Below are 21,653 nucleotides of genomic sequence, written 5' to 3'. Positions count from 1 at the left end.
AGATAGAAGATAAGTTTCAATCTTTATGAATGGTTGTGCTGATCAACTCCCCTCACCCCTTCTATCTATTACTCCACGCCCCACCCACCCCATGACTGCATTGTAAACACCCTATAAAGCTGTTTACATTGTAAATACATGTTGGTAGTAATTTTATTTATGCATATTATATTCCATATTGTCCCTTAACCTCTAACTTGATTACTTTATACTTTATTGTCGTCAAACAATTGATACTAGAGCGTACAATCATCACAGCGATATTTGATTCTGCTCTTCGCGCTCCCTGGATTACAAATCGATAGTAAATATTAAAAATTTTGATTATAAATCATAAATAGAAAATAGAAAAGGGAAAGTAAGGTAGTGCAAAAAAACCGAGAGGCAGGTCCGGATATTTGGAGGGTACGGCCCAGATCCGGGTCAGGATCCGTTCAGCAGTCTTAACACAGTTGGAAAGAAGCTGTTCCCAAATCTGGCCGTGCGAGTCTTCAAGCTCCTGAGCCTTCTCCCGGAGGGAAGAGGGACGAAAAGTGTGTTGGGTGGGTGGGTCGTGTCCTTGATTATCCTGGCAGCACTGCTCCGACAGTGTGCAGTGTAAAGTGAGTCCAAGGACGGAAGATTGGTTTGTGTGATGTGCTGGGCCGTTTTCACGATCTTCTGCAGCTTTTTCCGCAGCATTTTTATTTATACATAATCCTGTATTTTTATATAATTCTTTATAATTATTGAACGCTGTTTTTTATTGCATTGGACTAACACTCCACAGCAAATTCCTAATACACATAAATGTATGCGGTGAATAAAGTTGATCCTGATCCGTCTTGATGCTATTTTTGCATTATGTATGTAAAATGAATTTACGAAGTAAGTGCTGCCAAGAGACCTTAGTTAATTTATATGAAATTGCTCCTTAATATATTACCCACTGAATCCCCTTCAGTGAATACTCCTCTAACCCAAACACCGCATCATTCCGGTTTAGTAGCAGCGCAGCCCAGTACGAGGATATTCACAGTCAGAGAAACACAACAAGAAAATCTTCAAGAAGCCAGCTGAAGCCAGACAAGATTATTGTTAAGATTTAATATGTCTGTGCAAAAGTGCTCTGTTGAAATCTTTTCTTCCCCAGATGGTGCAGAAATAAAAGGGAAACTAAAAACCATGGCTGGAAGGAATTATAAGTACGAAGATATCATATTCCTTCCTGAAACTGGAGGCTAAAGGTCACAATAAACGGCTTAGCAAGTGTCTAAAGCTGCCTGTTATAAATTAGATGAGATCTAAACATGGGAGAGCTTTATCAAACCAAACCTATTAACGCCATCATACATGTTAGATAAATATTTCCAAGGGGATTCATAACTTTGTTCTTTTTGGCTCAGTTACAAGGTACTCTACTATTTCCAGACAATTTCATGTCAGAGAAAAATATTTTATAAAGGCAATTAATAACTAAGGTGTCACACTTGTCAATTCCCAGCATGAGAAGTTCAGATCACCAGGCAGAACTTGGAGAGAGGAAGGAATGCAATTAACTGGATGTAAATCCGTCTAATGGAAAGAGATCAGCACATCATTCAGCAAGTTTCATGAAAACCCAGTACAAGAAATTTAATCAAACAAATATTAAGCCGCGTTGGCAGACATGGCCAGTTAACAAAGTGCTTGATTTTTACGCATAATTTCTTGCAACAAAAGAGACTTCAAGCACCATCAACAAGAACATCAATTATTTATCAATGAGGAAATTTATATTTGTTTATTTATTTTTCAGAATGTAGGCATAATCAGTAAAGCCAGCATTTACAGGCCATTCCTCAGTGAACCTGAACAAAGCTGCAGGCCCTTTCAGAGTCAATTGTACTGTTGGAGCTCTGGTGTCACAGATAGACTCGACCAGGCAAGGACATCAGATTTCTTTTCCTGAAGGACACTGATGAACCAGATGGGGTTTTTACAATAATCCGATAGTTATCAGTTCTAATATCAAATTCCTGTGTAAATACTCATTACTCAGTCGGAAGGAAAGCCAATCATGAAACTGCAGTAAATGAGGAAACCTTTGGCCAAATGTTGAGTATTTCCTTGCTTCTCTGGCACAGCTGTTGGATTTTCTTTACCCATTTACACTGCTGAATATGGTAAAAGTCACGTTCAAAAAGGAATCCTAAATCAGAGAAACTGAGGAGGGAGTTTAATGTAACAAATTGAGGGGCTGCAAAATTTTCTTCAGCTGCGTTAGAACAATTGATTGTAATATCCTTCACAACTCCCGTCAGGGAGGAATGCAGGAGCCTCAATGTTTTAGGAACAGCTTCTTCCCTTCCACTTTCAGATTCCCAAACAGTCTAGGACCCCACAAACACCTCATTATTTTTGCTCTCTTTTGCATTTATTATTTATTTTTATATTTCTTATTGGAATTAAGAGTATTTTGTTTATGTATTACACTGCACTGTTGCCACAAAGCAACAAATTTTTAGACATATTTCACTGAAAATAAAGCTGATTCTGGTTCTTCATAAAGCTCAGCTCATCATAAGCCTCCTTATTTTAGAGCAGGGGTTCCTCACCTGGGGTCCACAGTCCCTCAGCTAAGGGTAAGGCTCCATGGCATAAAAATGGGTGGGAACTCCTGTTTTTCACAGGGAGGGACATAGACACACACAAAACTGCAAATAATGTGCTGGAGGATCTCAGAAAGTCAATGAGAGGATAGGAACTATTGATGTTTTGGGTTGAATCCTCCATCAGTAATTCCTCCTTCTATCCTATTCTGTAACTCATCCCACCATTCACAGAGATTCCTATTTACTCCTGAAATGGCAACACTGAAATCTAGTAACACACATAAAAGTTGCTGGTGAACGCAACAGGCCAGGCAGCATCTCTAGGAAGAGGTGCAGTCGACGTTTCAGGCCGAGACCCTTCATCCCTTCAGTTAGTCCTGACGAAGGGTCTCGGCCTGAAACGTCGACTGCACCTCTTCCTAGAGATGCTGCCTGGCCTGCTGCGTTCACCAGCAACTTTTATGTGTGTTGCTTGAATTTCCAGCATCTGCAGAATTCCTGTTGTTTGCACTAAAATCTAGTAACTTCCTTTAAAGATCTTAAAGATGAGCTTTTTTATTTGTCAAATGTACATCAAAACATACAGTGAAGTGCCCGTTTGTATTAACAGCCAAAGCAGTCCGAGCATGTGCTGGAGGCAACCAGCGAGAGCATTGCCCGCTTCCAGCGCCAACACAGCAAGCCCACAAGTTACTAACCCTAACCCATACGTCTTCGGACTGTGGGAGGACATCCACACGGTTGCGGGGAGAATGTACAAACTCCTTACAAACAGATGCGGGAATCGAATTCCAATCGGTGATAACTGGCACTGTAAAGTGTTGTGCTAACCACTACACCACCATGCCGAACAATTTTATAAATTTAAAGCACAAACAAGAGAAAGCCTGCAGATGCTGGACCATTTTAAAGAACCATTTTATGAAAGCAAGTTGATATTGGATTCATCAGCAACAACATTTCCATTACAATTTAGCATGACATTAAGAACACGTTTTTAATTTTGACGTTTTCAGTTTCCCCATCGCTTACCTCCAATGAATGAATGGGGATTGAACATCGATTCCATTTATTGAGGTGGCACAACGAATCAACAATGCCAGCTTTCCCATAAATCATTAAGCGATTCAGGAGATCTTCTTGCGAGAAACCAAACACCACCATGGAAAGGCCAGCATCTAAGCAAATTAAAATCGAAATACACAAGTAAATACTTGTACGAAAATTAATCAAGGTTTTGAAACTTATATTTTATGATATTCAATTTGTCCCAGAAAAGTGTGAAGCGATTTACTGTGAAAGCTCAAATTTAAAGGCAGAAAACAGGATTGAGGGTAGGATTCTGAGCAGCGTGGAGGAACAGAAGCACCTTGGAGCCCACATCCTTAATCCCTCAAGTTGCTGTGTAAGTTGATAGGGTGGTTAAGAAAGTGCATGGAGTGTTGGCCTTTGTTAGTCTGGCAACTGAGTTCAGGAGCTGTGAGGTAATGTTACAGCTGTATAAAACTTGGAATATTTGACCACACTCGGAATATTGCCTGCAGTTTTGGTTGCCTGATTATAGGAAGGATGTAGAAGCTTTAGAGAGGCTGCAGAGGAGATTGACCAGGATACTGTTTGGATTAGAGAGCATGTCTTATGAGGAAACTAGAGCTTTTCTCTTTGGAGTGAAGAAGAATGAGGAGTGTCCTGATAGAGGTGTACAAGACGATAAGAGGCATAGATAGAGTGCACTGCAGCACCTTTCTCCCCAGGCAGAAATGTTTAATACAAGCAGCGTAATTTAAAGGTGATTGGAAGAAAGTATAGGAGGGATGTCAGAGATAAGTTCGTTTTAGCCACGTGGATGATAGAAAAATGGAAGTCTATGTCGGAGAGAAAGTTTAGATTAATCTTACAGTAGGTTAAAATGTCATCATATCATGGTGGGTTGAAGGGCGTACACTGTGTGTGTTGTGTATTTACTATTTCAGTGTTGCCGCGTGGCCAAATGGTTAAGGTGTCGGTCTAGTGATCTGAAGGTTGCTAGTTCGAGCCTTGGCTGAGGCAGCGTGTTGTGTCCTTGAGCAAGGCACTTAACCACGCATTGCTCTGTGACGACACCGGTGCCAAGCTGTATCGGCCCTAGTGCCCTTCCCTTGGACAACATCGGTGGCATGGAGGGGGGAGACTTGCAGCATGGGCAACTGCCAGTCCTCCATACAACCTTGCCCAGGCCTGCGCCTTGGAAACCTTCCAAAGTGCAAATCCATGGTCTCACGAGACTAACGGATGCCTATTAATTTCAGTAACATTGTAATTACTGTCTGCTGCTGGTTAAATCATTATGGGTTACATGTAAAAATAAGTGAATTGCACATGTTATGACACTATCACATGACATGTGTTTGCCTTACTTAAAGTAGACTCAGATTCACAGACCTGTGTTTTTGCTTTTAATTAGTTTTGTGTTTTGGAGTCCCAAAGGTGTTGACGAGGTATGTTTAAAACGAACCCGAGACAATTACCTACCTGTGGAAGTGCAGTGAAACGTTCAAGTTAAAATAAAAAAAGCACAGCAGCACGTCTTCAGAAGGGAAGACACGATTGAGTTTTAAAAAAGGTAGAAAACAGAAGAATTCATGAGTTCACAAACAGTGAGTATCAAGTGACAATAATTTTTAAAAAGAGCAGTAATGACTGGCTACGTGGGAAAGACTGACACATTCCATTACACAACAGATAAATGGATATTGTATAAGGAGCAAATTGAGCTGCACTTTAAAGCAAATGGAATAGCCAATGCGAAACAAGTACCAGGTTTGCTGAATGCATTGCATTTAAATGCCTACAGTTTTCTTAGGAATTTGACTTCTCAAACCAAACCAGTAGAACTTAGCTTTGCTGAAATTGCAAAAGAAATGCAGGAACATTAAGAACCAAAACCACTGCTGATCGCAGAACGCTTTAGGTTTCATAAGCGGAACCAAAAGGAAGGGGAGTCCATTTCAGAGCACTGTCAGTTTGGTAATGGGCTGAATGAAGCACTGAGAGGTTGCTTAGTTTGTGGAATCTTACGAGAAAGCTTTCAAAAATGGCTCCTAATTGAAGCACAACTTACATTTAAAAGAGCAGTTGAAATAGCTGTATCATTGGAGATGCAAATGAAATGCAGTCAGGAATGAAAGTGAGAGTGAACAAAGTTACAGTGTCTAGATGAAGGCCTGCCTGGCCAACCCAATTGTGTTACTGTTGTGGCAGAGGCTCACATACACAAGAGGGCAGGTTTAAAGGTGAAACTTGCAGAAAATACAACAAAGTGGGACACATACAAAGAGTACGTCAGGCAGAAAAAAAACAAGTGGATGCACAGGGAACAGAGAAAAATATTAAAAAAATCAATTTGCAGTTTCAAAAAAAGCCCTAATCTGCATGCTGTTAATGATAATGAAGAGAGTGACGCAGGACTAGCTAGCCTGAGATTTACAATGTGGAACCTAACAATAGACAAGCAATATGGCTTACACCAGAAGTGAATGGCAAATTAATTAAAAAGAAATTAATCATTGGCTCGGCTGAAGATACTGAATTGAACCCTGAAGCTATCCAACCAAGAACTTATACTGGAGAAAAAGACAACTCATGTGGAAATGACATTTCTAACAGGGAAATACAACCACCAGCAAACCACATTGGGCTTGTATGTGGTAAAAACAGGAGGGTCAGCATTGTAGGCTGTGGTAGACTGAGACAAGAGAGAGGCATGAAAGAAAGAAGGAACATGAGAAAAAAAAAGGGATCAGAGCCGATCCAGAGAGAAAAGTCGAGAAAAAGAGAAGAAAGAGGTCACGAGCTGTCAGAACCACTTCCTGCAGTCTCAGAGTCAACCCTTACAGCTACCACAGAGGTAGCCCCAGAACCTGACATTGCTTTCACAGCCACGAGTCTTACCTGCCAAGGTGACATCCCTTGTCAGGAAGCTCATGATTGAGAAATCAATCACAGCAATGAAGTCCTTAGGCCTGAATGCAACAATTTAGAATTTATTATGCTATGGAGTAAACACGAAGTTAGACTCGCATTCCCAACCTTGTGGTTTTGCTTTTAATTAGCTTTACGTTTTGGAGTTACAAAATAGAACACTGTTCTCTGATAGCCTATGTTCTTTAAGGAAAACTTACTGAACTTCCCAAAGGACTAACTTTGACACTGCACACTACTGCATCACATCCTTGAGGAAGGTGCTGATTGATTTGCAGTTTGTCTGGCAATATCAGATAGTTGACCTCAAGATCCAGGATACTGGTGCATAACAATGTCCTGCTGAAAGCACACATTGGTGCACTTTGGGGAAAGAAAGATCTATCAACAAACAACTGTCAAAGCACAGCTATAAGAAGTGAATAGTAGAGTATCTGTAAATCAATTACCCAGCATAGCAGAGAAACAACAGGATGGGGAGAATGGAGAGGACTGAGAGAAATGAGCAGGAGAGTAGATCAATTAAAGTTGCATGTCTCATACAGTCGTTATTCCGTCAATTCTATTTACTAACTATTCCCCTTTAAACTTTACAGCTCATTCAGAGTTGAAAGTCACTATATCAGTTTTAAACAACTGGGACTTCTTGTGTTTAGTTGAAGGAACAAGTTGTAGTAAATCAAGACAACTAGACTTGCTGTGTGGTCTAGAAGACATTTCACCACCCATCAGTAAACTGGCTTCTTCAGTTCTGATCTATGGTGGGTAATTTTCTGCCTTAGAAACTGGCTTATTGTTTCAAGGTACAGCAATCACATGAGGGTCATTAAGAGTCACAGAGGTAATGAGAAGGTCATTAGTCTTATCTTTGCATGAATGGAGGTGTGAACGGTTGTGGAGACGCTGCTGGGGTAGAGATGTTAGGTATGCATTGTAAGTCGCTGATAGGTGATGTCGTACCCCAACCACTCTGTTCAGGGATGGGTTTTCCAGTTTGACAAAGATGGTTTCTTCAACCCCTCTTTCAAACCTCCCATCCTCCCTGTCCAAAATGTGTACATTGTTATCATCAAAAGAGTGTCCCTTGTTCTTTAAGTGTAGATTTATAGCTGAGTCTTGACTTGAGTGTTAGCCCTATGTTGGGCTATCCAGTTGTGAAGAGGTTTTATTTTGTCTCACCGATGTACAGATCTGCACACATTACATTACATCTGTACACACGGGGGATGAGGGAGGACCCGGACTGTAAGCTCTGTGGTCAAAAGTAGACACTGGCTCATACTGTCCAGGTACAAAACAGCTCTAACTCAAGGACGGTATAGGTGGTGCCATGATAAGGGGCTTCTGGCTCTTGCTGACACACCAGAGCGAGAGAGATGCAAGAAGAGGACGGCTGGCGCAGATTTGAGGAAGGCCATCACCTTCATCAAGGAGGGAGCCAGGCCTTTCGTAACCAAACAATCTGCTGCTAACGGCCAGGTCCTGGGAGATGAGGGTTGATGTGGGAAGGAAGCTGCAGCTCCCGGATGTGGTGCACACAACTCTACGCCCAGACACTGTACTGTGGTCAACTGAAGACAGAAAAATAATTCTGGTTGAACTGACTGTGCTGTGGGAGGAGGGATGGGAAGAGGCCCACGAGAGAAAGGCCTTGAAGTACCAACCTTTAGTGCAGGAGCGTAAAAACAAGGGATGGCAGGCATGGTTATTCCCTGTGGAGATCAGCTGCAGAGGTTTCCCAGCCAAATCAGCATGGCGGTTGCTGTCAGATCTGGGCCTGGACGAAAGGAGCAAAAAACAAGCAGCTTGTAGGATGGGGGAAAAGGCAGAACGAGCCTCTTGTTGGATTTGGAGTAGGCAAGAGGAGGGGAGCTGGAAGCCAGGAGCAGATGGACAGTGATTTGGCCACCACTGCTGGCCCCGCCAACTGGAGAGTGTTGTGGTTAAGGGTTGAAACACTCGGTGAAGGTTGGGAACCACCTGATGACACCTGCTCCTGGCTGAAGGCTACGGTTACCTAAAAGGTGTCTGGAGAATGCACCCTACCAGGTGTTTGTAACAAGTGTGCTCTTCTCATTGCATTGGACAGCATATACAATACTGCTCTGTTTATGTTTGAGTGTAGGATCCTTGAAATGGACGTGTTTCTATCTGAGTGTGTTTGTAGGTTTAAAAAACAGGGATCTGTGGCACTTGGGATGAGCGGCGAAATGTCTTCTAGACAACACAGCAAGTCCAGTTGCCTTGATTTACCACTGCTTGATATACGATGACCTGGATGACCTTCATAGACATATAAACAAGCTTGTAATCTTAAACACATTTAATATGGGTTATCTCCATGTTAAAAATGGTTCTGGTGTAAAAGTTTTTAACACTAGTTTAAATCCACTAGTCACTGGCAGCCAACCAGAAAAGGATCCTTTCATTCCCACTCGCTACCTCCTACGAACCAGCCAATGCTCTAACCATGTTAGTAACTTTCCTGTAATACCATGGGCTCTTAACTTCGTAGGATTTTCCCTGAAGGAAACCATGCTGACTTTGTCCTATCTTGTCCTGTGTCACCAAGTACTCCATCACCTCATCCTTTGCCATTGACTCCAACATCTCCCCAACCACTGAGGTCAGGCTAACTGGTCCATAATTTCCTTTCTGCTGCCTTCCTCTTGTCTTAAAGAGTGGAGTGACATTTGCAATTGTCCAGTCCTTTAGCACCATGCCAGAATCCAATGTATTTTGAAAGATCATTACTAATGCCTCCACAATCCCTATTGCTACCTCGTTCAGAACCCTAGGATGCAGTTTATCTAGCCCAGATGACTTATGGACCGTTAGGTCTTTCAGGTTTTTGAGCATCTCCTCCCTTGTAATAGTACCTGCATTCACTTCTCTTCCCTCACACCTTTCAACACCTGGCAAATTGCTGGTCTTCCATAGTGAAGTCTGATGCAAAATACTCTTAGTTCATCTGCCATCTCCTTGTCCCCCGTTCCTATTTCTCTGGTTTCATTTTCTAGCAGTCCTATATCCACTCTCATCTCTCTTTTAGTTTTTACATACTTGAAAAAGCTTTTACTATCCACTTTGATATTGTTTGATAGCTTGCTTTCACATTTCATCTTTTCCCTCCCAATGATTCTTTTAGTTGCTCTCTGTGGGGTTTTAAAAGCTTCCCAATCCTCTATCTTCCCACTAATTTTTGCTTTGTTGTATGCCTCTCTTTTGTTTTTACATTAGCTTTGACTTCCCTTCTCAGCCACAGTTGTATTATTTTGCCATTTGAGTATTTCTTTGTTTTTGGAATACATCTATCTTGCACCTTCCTCACTTTTCCCAGAAATTCACACCATTGCTGCTCTGCTGTAATCCCTGCCAGCAGCTCCTTCCAATTTTGGCCAGCTCCTCTCTCATATCACTGTAATTTCCTTCACTCCACTGAAATACTGCTACATCAGACTTTACTTTCTCCCTATCAAATTTCAAGTTGAAAGCTATATTATGATCCACGTAAACACGAGGAATTCTGCAGTTGCTGGAAATTCAAACAACACACATCAAAGTTGCTGGTGAAAGCAGCAGGCCAGGCAGCATCTCTAGGAAGAGGTACAGTCGACGTTTCCGGCCGAGACCCTTTGTCAGGACTAACTGAAGGAAGAGCTAGTAAGATACTTCCAAATCTTTCAAATCTCTTACTAGCTTTTCCTTCAGTTAGTCCTGACGAAGGGTCTCGGCTCGAAACGTCAACTACCTCGTCCTAGAGATGCTGCCTGGCCTGCTGCGTTCACCAGCAACTTTGATGTGTGTTGCCTATATTATGATCCATGAGTCTTGACGAAGGGTTTCGGCCCAAAACGTCGACTGTACCTCTTCCTATAGATGCCGCCTGGCCTGCTGTGTTCTACCAACATTTTGTGTGTGTTGCTTGAATTTCCAGTATCTGCAGAATTTCTCGTGTTTGCATATTGTGATTGCTACTTCCTAAGGGTTCTTTTACCTTAAGGTCTCTAATCGCTTCCAGTTCACTATATAACACCAATCCAGTACAGCTGATTCCCGAGTATGCTCAACGACAAGCTGCTCTAAAAAGCCATCTTCTGGGCATTCAACAAACTCACTCACTGGAAATCTGCTACCAACCTGATTTTCCCAATCGACCTGCATGTTGAAATCTCCCATGACTATCATAACATTGCCCCTTTGACATGCCTTTTCTATTTCCCAATTTTAAATTGAGATACCAGCTGTCTGCCACACGCTCCATCCAGGGAACTGTCTTGACTTGAGAATTAATTTATCATCAGCTGAGAGGCCACCCTCATACCAGGCCACACTGCTGGGGAATAAAGCAGCACAAACCTCATTTTTCTCAAAGTGGTCAATACACCATTGCTGACATGGAATGGTTGCTGTGTTCTGCCACCATGAAGGGCCCTCACCACCCAGGACATGCCTTCTTTTCATTACTACCATCAGGGTGGAGGCACAGGAGCCTGAGAATGCACATTCAATGTTATAGGAACAGTTTATTGCCTTCTGCCATCAGATTTCTGTACTGTCCATTAACACTAACTCACTATTTTGCTCTATTTACATACTTTTAAAAAATATTTCTTATTGTAACTTTTCTTAATATTTTATGTCTTGCACTGTACTGTTCATGTAACAAAAAACAAATTTCACAACATATGTCAATGACAATAAACCTGATTCTGATTCTCCCTGTAAAGAAGAAACTTAAAACACTCATTTAACAGGAATTGTTTAGTGATGTATCCAGTGTCCTCTCGCATTCCAAACATGTACGGTGAGAGTAGTGAGTTGTGGGGGTGCTATATGGTGCCAGGAGCGCGGTGACACCAGTGTGTTGCCCCTAGTGCAATTCTTGGAGATTTGATTTGACGCAGACGACGCACTTTGCTGTACAGTACGTTTTGAAGTACATGTGACAAGTAAAACTCTTATCTTTCTTCAGTCTTTTAAACCTGATTCTGGTCTTGCCAGTAAGGAAGAAACTGAAAACACTGAATTATTGGAGATGTACCAGATAGAAGCGATTAAAACAAATGCATATTTAGTTAAAGTATCAAACGCTTACCTGTGAGAAACAGGCATAATTCATCTTTGCCACCTCCTTCTACGGGTAAGGAATGGCCGTCAATGTGATGGTACGTCACTCCTTCAGTTTCCAAGTCCCAGAATGCGATAGTCATTGCTTCACAGTCAGCAGCAACTAGGGTGAATAGAACACTGAATCCAGAAACTGACACCGTCTCTATACTCATGGATTCCTTCAGCCCCTGTAGCTGAAAGATTCTGAACCATTTACTTTCTTGACTGTTTAGACCCTCATCGTGTCCAAAAGTGTTTGATTGCCGAGAACTGGTATGACAGGGTGTAGCATTTGATTTACAACTGGAGAGATAATGATACCAGGGAGTGAAAGACTTCGTCAGGAATTTTTCTTCTGGTGATACTTTTGTCTTGTTGTAGAAAGCTCTCAGCTGGGCAGTCCAGGACCTTTATGAAACATAAACATAATAATATGCTTCAAAACAATAAACTTCACAATAAAAATGCAATAATAAACTTCAAATTCAACTATACACAACCAAACAAAACTAAACCCGAGGAAATCTGCAGATGCTGGAATTTCAAGCAACACACATAAAAGTTGCTGGTGAACGCAGCAGACCAGGCAGCATCTCTAGGAAGAGGTACAGTTGATGTTTCAGGCCGAGACCCTTCGTCAGGACTAACTGAAAGAAGAGCTAGTAGGAGATTTGAAAGTGGGAGGGGGAGGGTTTTGGATCTCCCCCTCCCCCTCCTACTTTCAAATCTCTTACTAGCTCTTCTTTCAGTTAGTCCTGACAAAGAGTCTCGGCCCGAAACGTTGACTGTACCTCTTCCTAGAAACAAAACTAAACAGTCTTTCTCTGGGGCCAAGGCTGGGCAAGAGGAGCAGGATTTGAGCCAATGTTCCCTCTAATAATTAATTTTTTTTAAAAACAGCTGTGCAGACCAACCATTGTTCTGAGCAGGAAATGTATACATGGCCTGAAAATTTTGCAGCACTTTAAATGATTTTTAATAGTAATATGCATACTATATTTAGAATGAAAATTGAAAAATCACATACTTCTGATTTTATTTATGAATTGAAGGGTAGAATGCAATATAGTACAAAGAAAATCTTTCATGTTTTGTAAACTTTTAAATTTAGGCAGTATTGCCATTCAACGGGCCAGCGGTTTATTAACAATGACTTTCATTCTGTGTTTATTGTCACAATGTAAATACATTGAAGCTCTAAACATTTCGAAGGTTGTGGTATGCTTATTATTTAGAAAATTTATGATTATATTTTAGTGGCATCCGTTAGTCTCGCAAGACCATGGATCTGCTCCTGGAAAGTCTTGTGTCTGTGTTGGTCTGTATTTAGCAACACGATTAATTACAGGTGATTTCACAATTATATTAACATTATTGAGTTCATGATTATACAAGGGAGGAATACTGAAGTGGTTTCCCATTGCCTTCTTCAGTTGCAGTGTCCATACTGGATGGGTAACCCTAGCCATTGATCAGCAGATTCATCTGCCCAGCGTTTTTAGTTTTACAACCATAAATTCCAATTGTAGAATCTGCTTGTAAAACCATCTACCACCTGCAAACCATGGCTTCACGTGACCCTGATTGAGAGGCTAAACAGGTACTACACCTTGCCCAAGGGTGACCTGTAGGCTATCGGACGGAAGGAGCATCTGTCACCTCTTTTGCTGAGCAATTGCACAGCACCGACACCGACATATTAACATAGATTTCAAAGTTATATTTACGTTATATAGAAGAAAATTCCTGCTGCGCGGCAACAAAGGGTATGTGTTTGGGAGCATTTCTGTTATTGCACAGCCACGGACGTTAAAGGGATCAGTGATTTGAGCAGATTTTAATCGGAATTTAAGTCAGTAAAATACTTAATGTACTGTACATATGCTTGTACTGGTATGTGTTGATGAGTTTCAGATGTGGTATTGAATAAAATTTTGTTTACTTTTTTCCCCAGTACACTTAGTAGATCAAAAGATTAGACACATCTGGAACAACTGTGTACAAAATGCACCAGCTAAATATTGAGATAGGATATTATAAATGTAAGGCCATTCAGTCCTAAGTATATATTCTAGCCACTTGAAGAAGATTACCAGTCACTCTATTCTCCAGCACCTTGCTTGTAGCCCTGTAATTTTTTCTGTACCAAGTTTTAATCCAATTTCTTTTCAAAGTTCCAAATGAAAATGTTTCCTCCTGGCTTTCAAGCAAAACTTTCCAAGTTATTAAGGACAGTACAAAAAATTCCAATTTTCCCTTTGGATTTTTGGCCAATTATTTCAATATATGCGTTAATAATAAATGTAATACATAATTCATTTCACTTTAAATATATTTATTTAAACTGTCATTAAATTTGATAGCTTCGAGCCTTACCTATCTGTTTGAAATGGGAAATTGAGCACTTTATCACTATATAGAGAACTTGCAAGGTCATCCTCATCAATGCCAGTGGGTGCTCTCAAAGATTCATCATTATAACCTTTACTGGCACGCTGCAGGCAATCAGGATGTTCCCTGCAAGAAGAATAATACAACCTGAGATTTCACATATTAAATCAATCTTGGATTTTATCAAAGCTCCACAAAAGCAGAAGAGATGTTGAAACAGTCCTTTTAACCCCATACCAGGAAAAATATTAAGACATAAACATGGCGTGTTGGAGAAGGTATGGCTCCAAGGAGGCAAATCATTTCCATATTTTTTGGGATTGCCCTAAATTAAGTTTATATTGGAAAGGTATTCACAGAACATTAGTTAAGGTATTTAAGACTCAGATACCTCTGAACTTTGAAACTCTCCATTTGGGGCATGTGTTGTTTTTGGAAAAGAAGGAAGATATAAAGCTGCTGCAGGCCCTTTTAGCGGCAAGTAAGAAATCAATCACCAGAAAGTGGTTAAATCCAACATCACCTACATTAGAAGAGTGACATGAAATCATTTTGGAAATATTTAAAGTGGAAAAGATGACCTACTCTCTGAGAATTCAAAAGGAAAATTTTTTATCAAATTTGGAATAAATGGGTTGAATTTATAACCCCAGAGCGAGCAGAATTTAGATGACTCTCCGAATGGTTTATACTGTTTGTCTCACCAACATAGTAATAGTGTTAACGTAAGCACCCTTGGCTCGAATGTTTACTGTTCTTTTTTTTTGGAAAATGGGGAATTAACACAAGTAAGGAAAAGATCTGGGGGAAATTTTGGACCAGAAAGAAATGGACCAGAAGAGATACATGGAAATTAGTATTCAACCACTATTATTAATATTTTTTATAACAACTATTATCATTATTTAGTTTAATAGAGTGGGATTACAATTGCACATAAACATCTATTTGAGTGCCCGATTATTTTCTATATTATCCCAATGTGCACTTGTGAATGTACAAATTAATATAGATTTACTCACATAAAAAATGGAAAAGGTTATATACGTAAAAAAAAGTTTGTGTATTACTTGTGAATACCCTATCCAAATAAAAATAAAATTAAAAAAAGAAACAGTCCTTTTAATTACCAGTGGACTTTCAACACTGCCCTCAGTCAGTATGGCCTTGAAATGATCATGCATAATGGTCACGCATAAGGATGCTATAATAACCAATAAATAGGCATCCGTTAGTCTCCTAAGACCATGGATCTGCGCCTTGGAAGGTTTCCAGGGCGCAGGCCTGGGCAAGGTTGTATGGAAGACCAGCAGTTGCCCATGCTGCAAGTCTCCCCTCTCCACGCCACTGATGTTGTCCAAGGGAAGGGCACTAGGACCCATACAGCTTGGCACCAGTATTGTCACAGAGCAATGTGTGGTTAAGTGCCTTGCTCAAGGACACAACACGCTGCCTCAGCCAAGGCTCAAACTAACGACCTTCACACTTGGCCACGCGCCAACACAATATATAATAACCAATATATAAACCACGAATGATTGGAATTGCTAACTGGTGAGGAAACTGAGGATATTGGAACTTGTTCCATGACAAATTAGTGTAGCACGGTAGCACAGTGGTTAGTGCAATTGCTTTACAGTGCCAGCGACCACCAATCGAGGTTCAGTTCTGCCACTGTCTGTAAGGAGTTTATACGTTCTCCACGTGACAGCATGGGTTTCCTCCGAGTGTTCCAGTTTCTTCCCACAGTCCAAGGTCCACAGATATAGTAGTTAAGGTCAATCCCAGTACATCCTCAGATGTGTTGGTCATTGATGCAAACAACTCATTTCACTATTTGTTGTAACAAATAAAGCTAATCTTTATCCTTAAATTTAATCTTATAGTCATAGAAAAGTGCAGTACAGAAACAGATCCTTTGGCCTATCTAGTCTGTGCTGAACCATTTGAACTGCCTACTCCCATCGACCTGCACTGGGACCATAGCCCTCCCCACCCCTACTATCCACAGACAAGAAGTCAGAATAAGGTGGTGTGGGGAGGGAAGGAAGACAAGAAGATGATAGGTGAAGCCAGGCAGGTAGGGAAAGGGGGATGAAGTAAGAAACTGAGAGGCGATAGGAGGTGGAAAAGGAATCTGATACGACAGGAGAGAAAGGGAAGGAGGTGGGGACCCAGAGAGAGGCATGTATAATTTAAGCTGCAACTTATCTGGTATGCCCATGATGCTGCTGCAAGTAAGTTTTTCATTATACCTGTGCATATATGTACTTATGTATATGACAATAAACTCGACTCTGGCAAGAATTCTTAGTGGATATCATTATTTTCCATATTAAATGTTCAGCATGTGACTCCTCCTAATTATCACCAGGTAAAGAAGAGCCACAATGTATTGTACACAACAAACACACTTGTTCCATTTTTCCTTACAACGTGGGAGACCAATTGGCCCACCAAGCTTACAATGGATTTGGCTAAATTAGCAGGGATTCCCAGTTTAAAGATAATGGTCAGTATTCCACTCAAAATATAACGCACATGACAGAGGTGTCAAGTTTTTCGGGTAAAATCAACACTTTACTCCAGATGAGAAAAAAGAACATAGCATATGATATGGGGCACAAATAGGTCAGTGTGAAAGGAATCCTGGTTCACTACTTCAAGAACAGCATTTTCAGAGGACAGGATTTAAATTATTTCTCTTGTAATATAGACTCGGTGGCTCTTTATCAGATACATGGGCTCATAAATGCAAATATCTAGTCAGCCAGTCATGTGGCAGCAACTCAATGCATAAAAGACCAAACGTCAGAATGGGGAAGAAAAGTGATTTGAGTGTCTTTGACCGTGGAATGATTGTTGGTGCCAGATGCGGTGGTTTTAAGTTTCTCAGAATCTGCAAGCATTTTCACAATCAATAGTCTCTAGAGTTTACAGAGAATGGTGTGAAGAACAAATAAAAACATCCAGTGAGTGGCAGCTCAGTGGGTGAAAATGCCTTGTTAATGAGAGAGGTCAGGGGAGAACGGCCAGGCTGGTTCAAGCTGACAGGAAGGCGACAGTAACTCAAATAACCACCCGTTACAACAGTGGTGTGCAGAAGAGCATCTCTGAATGCACAACACTGAAGTTCTGGCTACAACAGTGGAAAACCATAAACATACACCTAATGGCCACTATATTAGGTACAGGAGGTACCAAATAAAGTGGCCCCTGAGCGCATTTCTCACATGCTATACTTCAGTGAAGCAATTTGACTAACATTACTGGAAATTCTGATCATTTCTACCTTTATAATAAAAACATACAGAATAACTTTACCTGAAAAAACTATTCAAGTTGATGCAAATAGCACAGTTGAGACGGTTTACAGCAACAGCAACATCCAAGTCAGGCGATAAACCAAGTCTGCGCAGATGGGTTAAGCCACGGGGATTGTCATCCTCTTCAGATACTCCTACCTGGCAGAGCGCAAGATCAACATTCCCAAGCTGCTTGCCATCCATGGTATCACAAATATCTTATAAAGAGCATTATATTAAGGAATTTTATACCACACAAATGAGCTGGAGGAACTCACAGGTCAGGTTAGGGTTAAATAGGTGAGTTGCTGGGCGACACAGTTTGTTGGGCAGGAAGGCATGTTCCGTACTTTATCCAAGCCATATAACATAACTGGATAAACGTAACATTTCAGTACTGAAACAACAGGAATTCTGCAGATGCTGGAACATCTGCACCTCGACTGCACCTCTTCCTATTTCAGTACTGAGACGGGTTGTCACGCCTAGTTTTGTATTGGTCAGTATACTCTTCATTCTCGTAAAGGTGTCTTTTGCCATCCCTATTCTTCTTTGTTTGTTCTATCGACTACACAAAAGCATTTGATAAAGTGAAGCACAATAATTATTGGAAATATTACAGAAAACTCTAGATCTAGATTCGAAAGCCCTCCGCCTAATCAGAAACCTGTGCTGGGAACAAACTGCCGCTGTAAGAATAGATGGAGAAGTGAGTCAGTTTATGAAAATCAAGAGAGGCATTAGACAAGGGTGTGATTTCTCCCCTGATTTATTTAATGTGTACAGTGAAACAATATTACAAAAAATAAGAGATATCTTGGGAATCAAAGTTGGCGGTGAAAACATCCATAATTTCAGATATGCAGATGACACTGTGTTAATTGCAAGTATGGAGGAAGAACTACAAAACTTAATTGATAAAATTGTTGAAGAAAGTGCAAAAATGGGTCTATCTATCAATTGCAAAAAGACAGAATGTATGGTTCTATCCAAAAAGGAGAATCCTACCTGCAGGCTGAGAATAAACGGGGAAGACATAAAACAAGTACAGAACTTTTGCTACTTAGGAAGCTGGGTGACATCAGATGGCAGGTGCAAAAGACAATAAACTGAGGAAATACAAAAATAAATAAAAATAATAAAAATAAGTAATAAGTATTGAGAACATGAGATGAAGAGTCCTTGAAAGTGAGTCCACAGGTTGTGGGAAGAGTTCAGTGATGGGGCAAGTGAAGCCGAGTGAAGAAACAAATAAAAATAAATCAAAGAAATAACTTTTCCTGCTTCTCTTTCCTTCTACTTCACAGTTGCACTTTTGTGTTTGTTGCACCGTCCTTCATCACCAGTTAGCTCATCATTCCCACAAATGTTCATTTTAATATCTATTTTAGGTCCAGTTCCTCCAAAAAAAACTCCACATGGCATAGTACTGTAGGTAATTAGCTCCTCATCCTATCATTACCTTTGCTGAGTAAAATGTGATTGGAATGGAAAATGGGAGAATGGCAAGACTATTGATAGGCAAAGATGAGCAAACCTGAAACTCTGCCCAGGTTACGAGAAGGTAGGAGACCGGGGTTGAGAGGGAAAATAAATTGGTCATGATGGAATGGCAGAATAGACTCCATAGGCCAAGTAGCCCAATTTCGTCTTATGGACTACCATAGAGCAATGAAGAAAAAGAAACACACTGAAGTCAGAGAATGGTTATTTTAAACCAACAATCAACATACATCTTTGAAAATTAGTGTACATACAGATAAATACAGCATCACAATCATACCATGATGGGTTAACTCTTGTTAGTGCAATGCCATCATAGCTTGGGGCATCGGAGTTTGGAGTTCAATCCCAGCATCCTCCGTAATGAGTCTCTGAACATCCTCCCCATGGAATGTGTGGGCGTTCTCCGGGTGCACTGCTTTCCTCCCACAATCCAAAGATGTACCGAGTAGATTAATTGGTCATTCTAAATTGTCCCATGATTAGGTTAGGGTTAAAATGGGGTTGGTGGGGGTTTCTGGGTGGTGCGTCTCAAAGGCCCAGAAGGACCTATTCCACGTTGTACCTCTTAGTAAATAAAACATTTTTAAATATGTTGGTCTTGAAAGCTATGCCATTAGAATTTCCTTTAGCAAATGAAATTACAGCTTTAATTTTAAAAATATTGATTTTTTTTAAAAATGCATTGAATCACAAAGGCAAGAATAATCAAGAAGCATTACACTTGAATGTTCAGAAAATAAACAGGAATGGTTCACTGGTTGTGTCATTATAACAGTATGCACACTAAACCAGCTTGTTTTGAGCCCATCACACAAATATTAATTCATTGGGAGCTAGTGAGAGTAAATGAAGCGAAGCACTACCATCAATGAGTAAATTGCAAAATGTATGTTACTTTTTGGGTATTTTTTTTTTTAAATCACCATGTTAAGTTTAATAAACATCATCAGTGAACCCCACCCAAAAACACCTTTAACAACTTCTCTATGTCCATCCAACGCAAGGGTTCCCAAACTTTTCATGCCGTGGACCAATACCATTAAACAAGGGATCTGTGGACCCCAGGTTGGGAACTCCTGATATAATGTGATCCAAGCCCTGTGATAAATTTACAGCCACAAGTGTGCTCTGTCTCTGTGTTCACATTCAAATTCATTGTCATTCAGTCATGTACATGCGTACTGCCAAACGAAACAACGTTCCTCCGGACCAAGGTGCTCAACACAGTACAGATAACACTTAAAGTGATATTACTACAAATAATAAAATATATTCCAGAAGATTAAGATTGATTTTTTAGCATAAGATGCATTTACCACACAAGTTAAAAAAGTAAACAGTATAACACTACTGGCATGATGAGTGGTGACAGTAGTTTGTATTAAGGTGTTCAGAACTACAAAGGATACAAATGCAGCCTGCAGTGTCCAGTAGAAAAAGCATTTCTTGGCAAATCTGGCAATCTGTTATCCTCTCTGGAACTTCAGGAGGCAGACAAAGTTTAAAAGCATCTAAAATATCTGCTTCAGATGCACCTTCCAACCAAGACAGGTGAAGCAGTGTGCAATTGTCAAGCAACATAAAGGATGTGCTGCTTTTAAATGACAAAATCTTCAGAGTAAAAGATGATGGTAAACCTGGAAAAGGAAAACAACTTGCTCGTTAATTGTCTAACTTCAGAAGAATTAGCAAGTACCTCATCTAATTTAGGCAGTTTGACTTCTTCAATCAAAAGCAGGAAAGTCTTAAAACCATTTAGAAATGCTCAATAATATAGCAGCTACTGTCTGAAAAATACTGAGAGAAAACAAAGAGCCTGATCAGAATTAGGTTGATTATCACGGACAGATGTCATGAAATTAGTTGTTTTTTTGGCAGCCCATGGTTATCATCATCATCATGTGCTGTGTCATATGACATCATCATTATGTGCCATATCATAAGATGTGGGCAATCATCTGTTATGACCGTGATTGTTCTTGGCAAATTTTTCTACAGAAATGGTTTACCATTGCCTTCTTTTAGTCAGAGCTACGAAGTACAAGACACATATATTAAAAAAAAAGAGTACTATATGGTACAATTTTTAAAAAGTTATTCTTCCCCTCTCCCCCCCCCCATCTTTTAGCCTGACCAAGGAATTGTCTTCCCCACTGGCAGATTTATCACCAGCTTCCCAAGGGTAATTAATTTAAAATGGCCAATAAACACCACTGTTACCAGCCACACCACATCCCATGTACAATTTTATTTTAAAGCACAGCTTTGATCTTATTCAGGTGGGTGGATGTGGGTTTGATTGCAATAGTTAAGAGAAGTTTGGATGAATACACGGTTAGCAGGGGTACGGAGAGCCATGGTCCAGGTGCAGCTAGATAGTATTCAGCAGAAAAACAAGTTTGGCACCGATTAGATGGGCTGAAGGGCCTGTTTCTACGCTGTAGTGCTCTGTGGCTGTCTACGAAAAGATGGTTAGACTTGCCACAATGAAGATTGATATTTGGAATTAACCACTTTGGCATAGAGATAGAGCACAATAATTTGGCACAGACTAGATGGGCTGAAGGGCCTGTTTCTGCACTGTAGTGCTCTATGACTCAGTAAGAAATGGATGGTTAGGATTTCTGCAAGAAGGACTAACAGGATTGACCTTTGGAATTAACCACTTGTGAGCAGAGATAGAGTAGAATAACAGTTCGGCACAGACTAGGTGGGCCGAAGGGCCAGTTTCTGCTATGAAAGGGATGGTTAGGTTTTCTTTACAGGGGCTGCAATCAGGATTGACAGGGCTGAATTTTGAAATTAA

At 40.5% G+C, this 21,653-nt stretch overlaps 1 protein-coding gene across 1 annotated transcript in view; it reads right to left on the bottom strand.

Annotated features, from left to right (window-relative positions):
• Positions 1 to 21,653, bottom strand: part of spg11 (SPG11 vesicle trafficking associated, spatacsin) — a 208,412-nt gene that overhangs the window by 173,831 nt on the left and 12,928 nt on the right. The window contains exons 3-7 of the mRNA XM_063066206.1: positions 20,257 to 20,484; positions 17,361 to 17,559; positions 14,022 to 14,162; positions 11,632 to 12,053; positions 3,606 to 3,751 (exon numbers count right to left, since the gene is read on the bottom strand). Of these exons, the coding sequence (XP_062922276.1) occupies positions 3,606 to 3,751; positions 11,632 to 12,053; positions 14,022 to 14,162; positions 17,361 to 17,559; positions 20,257 to 20,484 (1,136 nt within the window). The remainder of the gene's footprint in view (positions 1 to 3,605; positions 3,752 to 11,631; positions 12,054 to 14,021; positions 14,163 to 17,360; positions 17,560 to 20,256; positions 20,485 to 21,653) is intronic.

Source organism: Mobula hypostoma, chromosome 13 (assembly GCF_963921235.1).
Source record: "Mobula hypostoma chromosome 13, sMobHyp1.1, whole genome shotgun sequence".
Lineage (NCBI taxonomy): Eukaryota > Metazoa > Chordata > Chondrichthyes > Myliobatiformes > Myliobatidae > Mobula > Mobula hypostoma.
The sequence above is the reverse complement of the archived record's forward strand: the minus strand, read 5'-3'. Positions and strand labels throughout refer to the sequence as shown.